Genomic DNA, 11,244 nt, shown 5'->3' on the forward strand with positions numbered 1-11,244 from the left:
AGAGGCAAACTTTGAGTCGTTTTGTGAACTCAGCATGTATGTGCCATTTTATTTCACAGAAAAAGCAAGATAAAAAACAACTGCGTTAAGCAGTTATTCTCAGAAGTGACTAAAAGCTGCTTCCAGTATCTCTTTGTCGTCATCTGTCTCATCTCTTAGCAACTGCCAGTTACTGAGTGACATCGAGCGGGCCCGGGAAGCTGAGATATGCAGGCCTAACCTTTTTACAACAATGTTCCCACAGTGATAGTGAGGTAGCCGGCGTCACAGGGATAAAGGCAGAGACAAAGGATATGAGAGAAGGGAACCAACCTGGAAGCAGCAGTTGATTTAACAGTGTCAAATAAAACATACCTACTGGTTCCACGGTGTTACGATTCTGCCACATTATGGTTACTGGGGCGATTCAGAAATCTTGAGAGACGGCAGCGTTGTTGAGTTTGTCTTTTGTTTAGAGAATCCAAGCAACATGGATGGATTAACAGACAAATGTAATATCTCAGCTATCAATACACTGCCATACACCTTTACACTTACATTAACATCACCTGCAGGACAAATAGTGATCAAATATGGCTTGTGATACGTGACTGCTAAATCACACTAGTACAAGTTCAGGGCAAGATTGAACAGGAATGTTACACTGCTCTGTAGTTACTGAATGCCATGTGGGTGTAAATATGCCAGCGCTAACATCGAAACCTGAGATTAGCGTAGATTGCCGCAGTCTTTTCTTCCCCTTAAAGTCCAACCATCTTTGTTTTAGGACATTTACAGTCTGAAACTCTCCCCACCAGCACCAGCAAATGTCTGCTTCATGATTCTGTAGAAAACCAGAAGCTTCTGCGTTGCTAGTGAAACTGAGAAAACCCCTTTGATGCCTTGTCAGTGAGCAGGAAGCTGTTCTTCACCAGCTTCACTACTCTGAATTAACTATTGCCCCATACTGTGGGAAAGTGCTGTGACTTCTCTCAGCAGTGCAAGAGACTCTGCTTGGTACATACAAGTCACCACTTCCTGTGCCTGCTGCTGTGATTTATTGTCAGTCTGTTGTACAGCAGCTTAGCTTGTGCATCCTATCCGAACCAACCAGCGGTTCTCAATCCCCATCTTGTTTACTCTTTAGCTGCACCACAAGCACGTGACCACATGCAAATATAGGGCAAGGATTTATTTATTTTTTTGCTAAACACAACTTTCATTAGGTGGTGGAGAAGAAATAATGTAGATGCCATCTTTCTGAATCAGAGCAGCGCTAATAGGTTTTATAGCATCATCATTGTTATGAGTTTACAGCTCGTATAAGCACGTAATGTGTTTCTCACCTACTCCCTCTTTAAACACGTATGAAAGGAGGACCACCTCATGTGCATAAGTTCTGTGCAAGATGCATAATTCACATGAGTTTAATTCAGGACGCTGTGGCTTTTAAGGGTTTCAGTGAAAACAAAAAGGGTTTGACGGTTGACTTGCTGGTGACCACTGTTTCTTATTTTGGTGCTATCTTGGTCTACTTTGGTTAGGAGAAACAGGGAAACAAAACACATGTTTCTCAAGATAAGCAAAGCAGATTAGACATGGTAAACTCTACAACAACAGCAATTCTTTTGTGCAAATAATATCAGTCAGCACTATTATTACGAGTATCATCAGAGAGATTTACCTCATGGTCATTTTACCCCTCGGAATCTTCTTAACAGGTAATTTTTTTATTTTTATTTTTTGGTGGTACTTTACTAAAACCCCTTGCTGATTTAGCATGAAATAATACAGAATCCATAAACATAATAATACTCCTGCCCACAGATTTGTAGTTAAAAACATGTAGTTTTGTGCTTTGTTGTTCCTGGGTGTCTTAGTGTGGCAGCATTAGCATCTAGTCTTACTTACTGGCCTGAAAAAAACATACATGGGTCAACACACAAAACACGATTGCATCTGTAACTTGAAAAAAAAGAAAAGAAAAAATATATTAAGTACTTGTGAGTAACCAGTGCAGTGACAACAGGCTGCAAAGTCACTGACATCAAGCACCTGTTGCCCAAACTGAGTTTTTTCAAGGTTATAATGAGATACATTTATTTGTGCATGTGTATTTTTGTATTACTGCATTGTGGCGCCCCCTGGTACAGATTACACAAACGTGCCATGTGTGTGGCATGGCATTCACTACATCGACTTTTTTTTTTTGTTTTAAATGAATAGGGTGAGTATTTTTAATCAAACACACTCAACTCCCACGTTGTTAGGTGGACCTATTCAACAGTTTGTTAAGGGGAATCTCTAATCATCAAATCTGATTTTCAGAAACTGCTGATTTACTGGGATTTTTCCACTCCCGTTTACAAAGGAAAAAAAAATAAAAAGAGAAAATATACAGTGAGTCCCAGTCAGACAAAAATTCCCAGATGCTTTGAGCTGATAGGAAGGTAAGTTACTCAAATAACAAAATATGTAGAAGAGCATTTCTGAATGCAGCACACATCAAACGTCGAAGCAAATGGGCTAAAGTTGGCATTCCTGTTAGTTAAATGACAGAACACCAAGGCTGTAATTGACATAGCACGACCAAGATTGGACAGCAGAAAAACAGAAAAATGTTGCCGGGTCGGATGATCCTCTACAATATTCGGATGGTGGGGTCATAATGTAGTATAAACAACATGAAAGCATGGATCCGACCTACTTGTATCAGTGGTTCAGGCTTCTGGTGGTGGTGTAATGGTGTGGGGGATATTGAATTGGCACACTTTGGGCTCCCTAATATTAACTGAGCATCATTTAGATGCCACAGCCTACCTGAGTATTGTTGCTGACCATGTCAATCCTTTTACGACCACAGACATCAGTGTACCACAAAGCTCCAGCGATCTTAAACTGGTTTATTGAGCGTGACACTGAGTTTACTGTGCTCAAATGGTTTCCAGTCACCAGACCTCAATCCAGTAGAGCATCTTTGGGATGTGGTGGAACCAGATAGTCACATCATGTATATGAACCAAAATCTCTGAGGAATGTTTCCAGTATCGTGCTGAATCTGTGCCATGAAGAATTATGCAGTTCTGAAGGCAAAACGAGGGTCAGGTTACTAGTGCACTAGAAACATGTTCATGCAGTAAAGTGTCTGTTTAGTGTATGATATCAGCTGAAGTTAAATGTGAAGAAGAAACTTTCATAAAACCAACGACATATTTTAGTACCAGCTTTTATTACCCCATACTTTGCACAATACAAACAAACACACATCTAGTGTAATATAGGGTAGATGTGTCATACTCTACAAGAGCATTACTTCATGAACATCATGTAAATATATATTTTTTTCCTCTTACACTCCATCGCCCACAGCAATACGAAAAGTACATGGATAGAGATTCCACACAAAAATATTCTATGCGATTTTGAAGGGGAAGTAGGGAAATCACTGTAAATCATTATTCATGTAATTTAATAGGCAAGAGCAGAAAAGTAAAAGCTCCGGGTTTTCACGCATTGGGAAAAACAAAAACAAAAAAAAAGAAACACTGTAGGTATTTGGTGTGAAATACTATTAAATGCTTAGGTAACAAATCAGATGAACCGCAACAGATCAATAAACTTTTTTCTGTGGCTTGGATTTGCTTGAAACTGCATGTAACTCAAAAGCAATGCCAAGTTCACTAGAAAACGGGGCTGCTGAGATTAAGACTAATCAGCAGGATATCAGTAATCACCTGATGCATGAATGCCAAATATTTTAACCTATGATCACACAATAATAAGACTGCAAAGCTTCCGGCAGACAAAAACGTATCTGTCAAATTCAGCAAACAGACAAGGCCTCTTCAAACTGGGACGTGTTGGTAATTGCATAGAGCACAGAGGGAAGTCTGCTAGCTACTGTAAGTGAGCTCTGAACTGAGACACGGAAAAAGAAAGCTCGGCCATCACTACTACATTTGTGTGTGTGTGTGTGTGTGTGTGTGTGTGTGCTTCCAGCTCCTACTCTTTACTAAAGCCGATTACTAGTGAAAATGCCAGACAAAGCGTGAATAACAGTTTCCTTGTGGAAGAGCTTTTTTTCTGTCTCTCTTGTCTTACAGCAAAAGATCAGATGGTTTCATATCCAAACCACAGTCGTAAATCTTGGTCCCACTTTATACCCGCAAACATCTGTTAAACCAGCTGTCCGGGGTGGAGCTCACTCATTAGGCTCATATCTGAAACAGAGAGCAAAATCTGAAATTAGTCAAACATGAACAAGAGAAGGAAAATCTCACAGTTAGCTTATTAGTATTATATATTATGACTACACTGGGATGCCGTATGATTTTATTTTCAAGGGTGTTGATTCATTTTTACCTACTAGATTTGGATAATCTCACAATCATAGACTCACCTCTGCAATCGTTTCCTAATCTCTTTGATCTGCTCGTTCTTCTTGGTTAGAATCTCCTTCATGTTGCGGTAGGCCGCAGTTTGCTGGAACTTCTTCTCCAGCTCCTGCGCGCAACACACACACACACACACACACAAACGCACACACACACACACATTCAAACGTGAGAAAAACAGCACAGATTGCTCAGTGCACCTGACCAACTGTCCCAATGGCATCAGGTGGCGAGTACAACATTCAATTGCATGACCTTTTGCTTAGAAACTCATGACAGGAAAGTGAACATGAAAAAACGTTTGCTTCCGCAGTGCCACTTGCAAAATAGGAACTGGCTGATGAAGAGCAAGGAGAGATTCGTAAACAGCAAGAAAGGCCTTTTGCGTGTCATGTTCGCAGACTTCATGACACCCTCATTGTCTCACAACTTCAATAATAACTGGGTAGAACAGCAACAACAACACTTGACATTTTGTGGGTGTTAACTATATGTTTGCTCGTTACTTTCAATTCCTGGAAGAGACCAAAGTTGCTCACTTTCTCTGCCAAGGCCAGCTGCTCTTGCACTCGCAGAAGCTCATGTTTGGAAGAGATCAGGTTGTCCTGCAAATCTTTCTGGGTTGCCACGTTGGCGCTGAGAGACCTTTCGTAGTCCTCTTTCAGAGCTGCCACTGTGTCCTCTAGACTGTTGATTTCCTTGGATTGAGCAGCCACCTTAAAGGGAATGGCAACACCGTTACCTCACCTTTTTTTGAATGAGTTGTGACATCAAGACTAAAAAAATCTATTTCTAACGACGACAAAATACACACTTTGACCATGTGGATACATACCATTTAGGTCCAAGTTGGCAGATAAAAGCAAATGGCAGAAAACATTTATATGAAAACGAAAAACTGTAAAGTTAAACAAGCGAAAGTAGCGAAATGGAACGCAAACCGAGACCCAAAAAAAAGAAAAAGTGAGAAGATGACACTTGCTGACTGAAAGCCACATTTGGAAACGTACCTGCTGTTCCCCTTGCACTCTCTGAAGGTCTTTCAGAGCTCTCTCTGCCCTGGATTTCTCATCTAGTGCACTCATGGCCTAAACAATCAAGCAGGAAGAGAATTAACAACACAACTATCGCTATCAAGCACGAGTAAGATAGCACGTTGTTTAAATTGTTATTTGTGTACCTGGGATTCTAAAGTCCGGAGCCTCGCTCTCAGTTTGTCATTTTCCTGTTGTAGTCTCACTATCTCCTGAAGAAGTATTAAAGATACAGTAGCTGTGGTTTACTATGTAAACATGCGGACAATCCAACATCCCAGTGAATCTATGGAAGCAATCCATATAATGTACCACATTTCTTTACCTTGTTGAGAAGTTCAGACACTCCACTTTCATTCAGAGGGGCCAACTTGGGTTTGCTTGTTTCTTTGTTTATCTGGGGGATATTTTTAAATAACAAAGATTAGATGGTCAATTGTTCTTTATCTAACTGGTATGTAACTGTAAAACAAAAAAAATAAAATCAACACCATTTAGGCAAGTCATTCACTTTCCCATAAATGTGATCATTTCGTCAGAGTCATGAAAGAGCAGTTCATTTTGTTTGTCATAAAACGGTATGTGATAAAACCACTTGTCAACCTCAGTGATGTGTGAGTAAGTAACCACCAGGCTACTATAGACAGGTACAGAAAACTATTTAAAATGTACAGAAGCAGCTGCACGCCTCTCTAGTTACTAACTGTGGGTACAAATACGCTAGGGACACATGATCAATGACGAATATCTCAGCGGTAATGTTTGAAGCTCTCACACGTGCCAAAACTGCACCTTATGCTCACCTTATCGGTGGTTTTAAAGTCAGTCTTCTCAAATTCAGCCACTTGCTCCAACAGCTCCCTGTACGGGTCAGACGATAACAAAGCATTAGACGATAGAAGTAACATTTATTTATATAGTGCTTTTCACAGACCTAACAGTCACAAAGTGCTGAACAACAGTGAAGACATGATATTGCATAATAAGACCGAAAATGAAAAATTTTACATGCAGAGAAAAATTATGACAGTTTATTTATTATGACAAATGTAGGGTTACTGTAAACAGCACTTAGATGCTACACTGGGTGCACTGATATGACAATCTGTGTGATCTCCTCACATCAGCTAACTTGTCACCACAATGTCGATGTTTATGTTTTTGAACATTACAGCGATCTACCATCTAAATGTTTGGCAGGGAAACTTAACACCCTATCTCTTGGTGGCAGTTTAGCACTCATGTTTTAAGATGCACGCTTGTGGTGAGCAGATCAGGCTTCTGAAAAGCTGTAATGTGGTTTTAAATAGCAGATGAAGACACGTAGCCTGTGATATGGGGCGTATTCCTAGCTTTAGACACCGTATAAGTCACGTACAGCTGAGCCCTGTGAAAAAAAGGCTTTGGAGGTTATTCATCCACCCACTGTTCGCATATTACAAAACTACTTTTCCAAAGAACACACACAGTGTGTTAACAAGGTGAAAGGTGAGAAGAGGTCACATTCATTTATGAAGTTCATCAGAGTGTCACAGAAAACAGGCGGTGCGTTTATACTTGTGTATGAGCCATGGGGCGCTGCACTGAGCAACCTGGACCCCGGGTCTGGGTCATTAGGTCATCGTAAGTAGGACGTTTGGACAGCAAGCTGATGTTATCTGACAGAGATAAAGAAAAAAAGTTGCCTTCATTTCCTCACTCGTGAAAAAAAGGACCGGTCGACGTGCGGTTTGGGCTTAAGCGTGACCATGAAATTTGAATTTTAAATCAAAAGCTTGCTCATTTCAGAAGTGAAGCCTACAACCTGTGGCACTGTCAGTTTTTGCTATCTGAACTTTTTGTTTGTTTGTTTTTTATTTTTTGGAGAGGGATGGAGTGAGGGATGATGGGTGAGGGTTGGGGCCTCTACGGAGGCTCGCAAGGGACATTGGACAAAATAAAATGAAAATGAACTTTTGCAAGATTCGCAAAATTGTGAAATTAAAGTAGCAGACTTAAGTAATTCAAATCTTTTGCAAATAGTTTCACAGTTTAAAAACAAAACAAACACTACAAATATATCTGTATTTGTTTCTGATACTAAACATATCCAGAAATAGCCTTGAAAAAATGTTCAAATGTTAAAAGGCCTAACGGTCTCCTCTGCAAATTATAAAAAAAAGGTCATGCACTTTTCTGAGGTTGCACGTTTCCATTATGCTTTTTAATATTACTTTTAATGCTAAGGCTTATCTAAATTCACAGCTCAGTTTACCCACACTGCATAGTGCGTGTGCATGTTGTGGTTTTCAGGCTAACTGAACATCCCTGCAAAAAAAACAAACAAAAAAGTGAGAAACAAGCGTAGTGGAAAAAAAGGGTTAAACTGACAGCGAGGGCTGGCAGTGACCTTTTTACCTGGCATGTAACATGTACACGATCTAAATCTGAGCAGCACTGCAGAGGAAGTGGTCTATGATACAGTGTGGTGGAACCTTTCTCTTTAACATGAAGCTTACTTTTTACATTGCTGTGACATGACCCCTATCACATCATTTTAACTACCTCCTGTCTATGTAAAAAGGCCTAACTGCTGAGAGGCTTGTTCAGATAAGCCAACCATTCAGCACGCAATGATAAATAATCCCACAATAAACATAATAAAAATGTAGACATTAAAAATGTCACAAAGACTATTCTTCCTTTTTTTTTTAAAGGCATCTTTTTTAGGCATCTTTCCATTGATGCCTAAAAAAAATGCCATGATCAGGAAGGTTGGCACTGTGAACTACTCTGCTGCCCCCACAGTTACTGTATGAAACGAGGGTGTTGAACAAAGACCTCAGAATAATGAATAACATTTCACATCCCCTGCACAACCTAGTGGTCAGACAGAAGAGTGCTTTCAAGTAGGAGGCTCTTTCAGCTTCAGTGTAACAAATTTTGGCCCACTGTTCTTTGCAGAATTACTTTAGTTCATCCAAACTGGAGAGTTTACCAGCATGGATGACGTGTTTAAAGTCATGCAAAAGCATTTCAGTTTGATTAAGTCGAGATCAGTCGTGCTTAAGATTCAGGGCATGAACTGACGGCCAGATATTCTTCTTGAGGATTTTCTGGTAGACGACAGAATTCCATCAATTACAGCAAGTCATGCAGGTCCTGAAGCAGCAAAGCAGCTCCAGACCACCACCACTAACATTTTTGACTGTTTGCACAGGTATGATGTTCTTTTTATGAAATGCTGTGTTACTTTTATGCCACACATAACGGCACTCAAACCTTCCAAAAAGTTCAGTTTTTGTCTAATCAGTCCACAGAATGTTGTCATAAATCATCAAGATGATTTTGGTAAATGTAGGACAAAGCCTTTGTTTTTTGTTTTTGTTTTTGGGGGGGGGGTGCAGCAGTGGTTTTCACCTCGGAACTCTCCCATGGATGCCATTTTTGCCCAGCATCTTTCTTATTGTTTAGTAATGAACACTGACCCTAACTGAGGCAAGTAAGACCTGCAGTACATTTTGTAATTATCCAGGTTATCTTTGTCTAGTATTACAATTTGTTTGATGATCTGAAACATATAAAAAAATCAGGAAGGGGGGCAAATATTTTCTCACAGCACTGTATGTCCGTTTGTCTATATATATCTGATAAGCAATTTCTAGATAGACCACCTGTTTTCCAGCTCCGAGATATCACTCTGTAGTCGTAGGTAAAACTTTTCCGCCTGGGAGAAAAGCTGCCTAAGCAGCAGCACATTGGTGTGGGCTGTGTTGATGAGCTCCATCTCCACCTCCCCACGCACCACCGCCTGCAGCTCGTCCAGCATCTCCTTCACCTCGTCCACTGTGAAGGTTTCCTCCACAAGCCTTCACAAAAATGCACGTAAATTGGAAATGTTTCAGGTACATCTGAACCGAAAAGCACTTCTAATTTCATTTTCCCTGCATATCTACTTTATATAGACAACTGAACGGAAGTAACGTGAGAAAAGAGAAGAAATGACCAGTCACCTGCTATCTTTGAGCTCCTCGAAGCATGAGTCGATAGTTTTGAGCCTTAGAACTCTCTTTGAACGTGCAAATCGCATATAATTGATGATTTCATTCTGATGGTGTTCATTAAATCCAAATTCAGCCTACACGAAGATAAGAGAAATTTGATTTTAAGCAAAGATCGGCACACAGAATAAAAAATGAACACAAATAAGGTGTACATAAACAAGCAGATAATTAGCTAACTTGAAGAGGATTTTCTCTTGCTAATATGCAGCAGGGCCTTTTCACATGGGCTTGCACATCCAGCGTACTATTTATGTACATAAAGGGTTGCTCGCTAACATTAGCGGTTCACTCGTCTTTTGATTCAGCTTTAGAGCACAGGGCTAGGCGTTTAGCATGCTAAACTCCTAAAAGCGAACAGGTGGCCTGTACAGCAAATCATTTCAGCTACTTACCATGATGGCTGTGCAGCTAACGTTAACGTAACTAAGTTAGCTAGCTTGAAGACTGAGCTGCTCCAAAAGAGGGAAAAAATGGGTTTTTCTGGCTATAATTTAGATCATTCAGTGAGCAGACTGAAAACCAGCGGTGAAATGCTGGAATCGAGTGTTCTTGAAAATCTCTTATAATTACATTCGCCGAGGCTAAACAAAGGTTATATGACAGCTATAAGACTATCAAGCAGATTTGCTAGCCTCCTAGCAGCTAGTGTTTGCATTGAGAATGCCTTGGTAACGGAAAAGAGCGTCATCACCTTGGTTACCAGAGGTGCATTCAATGGCGCTACGTAAAGATTTGAAACAAAAAGTGAATCCCAAATCAACATTAACTGCCTCATCTTAACAACATTTCATATACACACGTGTGTGATATTCACTATAAGATGTTTTTTTTTAACTGGTTTTAATTTAAGGGTAGTTGTTTAGTCTTGTTGTTGTTCTACGTTAATTCGATCTCAACATAGAACACGCTATCTGCCTTTAACTGCCTCAAAAGTAGTCGGTAATCAAGTCATTCAGTTGTCTGCTTCGCAATTCAGTGTTTTGACAAGATTCATCCCAGTCAAAATTTCAGCCCCACTAAAGAACTAGCCCATTTGTGAAAGCCTATAAACACATGAGAAGCAGAGTTTTGGTGTGTGTTCCATATACATATATACCCAGTCTACATTCAATTAATGCGTGTATACTGTGTCTTAATGTCTGTCTTGGACACACATACACATAATGCAGCTCTTATTTTTGGTGCTACTGAATCTAGAGCAGTATTTAGATATCGAACATCTCCCGATCAGGATGATTTTCTAAATGGATGACTATTGGCGATCATATGACCATTCAGTTTCACCATTTTTTTGGCATCCACATTTCTACCCTTTCTAGTTGCAGATGGGTTTGCACTGAATGTGACTGATGGTCAGTCATAAACTCATTATAAGACTGAATTGACGGCGCTACTGTAGCACACCTGATTGAGCACCGGTGTGCTTAGAGTCCTCATTGCAGGGGTCTGAATCTGATCCAGGCCATTCCCTGTGTCATTCCCCTTCACTCTCTCCCTGCCTTACTGTCTATTGGCTGCACTGTCCTATAAAGGGGAGAGAATGGATTTATGTTCTGACAACTCTCCCCCTTCATCTTTCAAATCTTCTCTCTCATTGAGATTCTCTGAGTAGAGATTCTCACCATCTTGCTACTTGTTGTGTCTCATCACTGATTTGCAGCTGTGAGAAAATATAGGGTGATTCCCAGAAAACAGAGGATAAAATGTGTGGGACTGTGGGAACAGACAGATGTATGTCATAGAAATGTTGCAATAGTGAAGCCTTATGCGGGAAAAGTAGGAACAGAATGACAT

General features: G+C 40.2%; 1 protein-coding gene across 2 annotated transcripts; it reads right to left on the reverse strand.

Moving 5' to 3' along the window:
* Positions 1 to 3,053: 3,053 nt before the first annotated feature.
* Positions 3,054 to 10,124, reverse strand: lztfl1 (leucine zipper transcription factor-like 1). Of its 2 annotated transcripts, none has more exons than XM_042220940.1 (10): positions 9,843 to 10,124; positions 9,400 to 9,524; positions 9,061 to 9,255; positions 6,211 to 6,268; positions 5,733 to 5,804; positions 5,554 to 5,619; positions 5,384 to 5,461; positions 4,913 to 5,071; positions 4,379 to 4,482; positions 3,054 to 4,199 (listed from the first exon to the last, which is right to left on the reverse strand). In XM_042220940.1, the coding sequence occupies exons 1-10, from the start codon at positions 9,843 to 9,845 to the stop codon at positions 4,181 to 4,183; spliced, it is 879 nt and encodes a 292-aa protein (XP_042076874.1). In that variant the 5' UTR covers positions 9,846 to 10,124; the 3' UTR covers positions 3,054 to 4,180. The 2 variants fall into 2 exon arrangements, with proteins under 2 accessions (XP_042076874.1, XP_005922636.1); XM_005922574.3 differs by having other exon boundaries at positions 3,058 to 4,199; positions 4,913 to 5,089; positions 9,843 to 10,123.
* Positions 10,125 to 11,244: the final 1,120 nt, after the last annotated feature.

Source organism: Haplochromis burtoni, unplaced genomic scaffold (assembly GCF_018398535.1).
Source record: "Haplochromis burtoni strain Fernald_Lab_line unplaced genomic scaffold, NCSU_Asbu1 Contig_58, whole genome shotgun sequence".
Classification (NCBI taxonomy): domain Eukaryota; kingdom Metazoa; phylum Chordata; class Actinopteri; order Cichliformes; family Cichlidae; genus Haplochromis; species Haplochromis burtoni.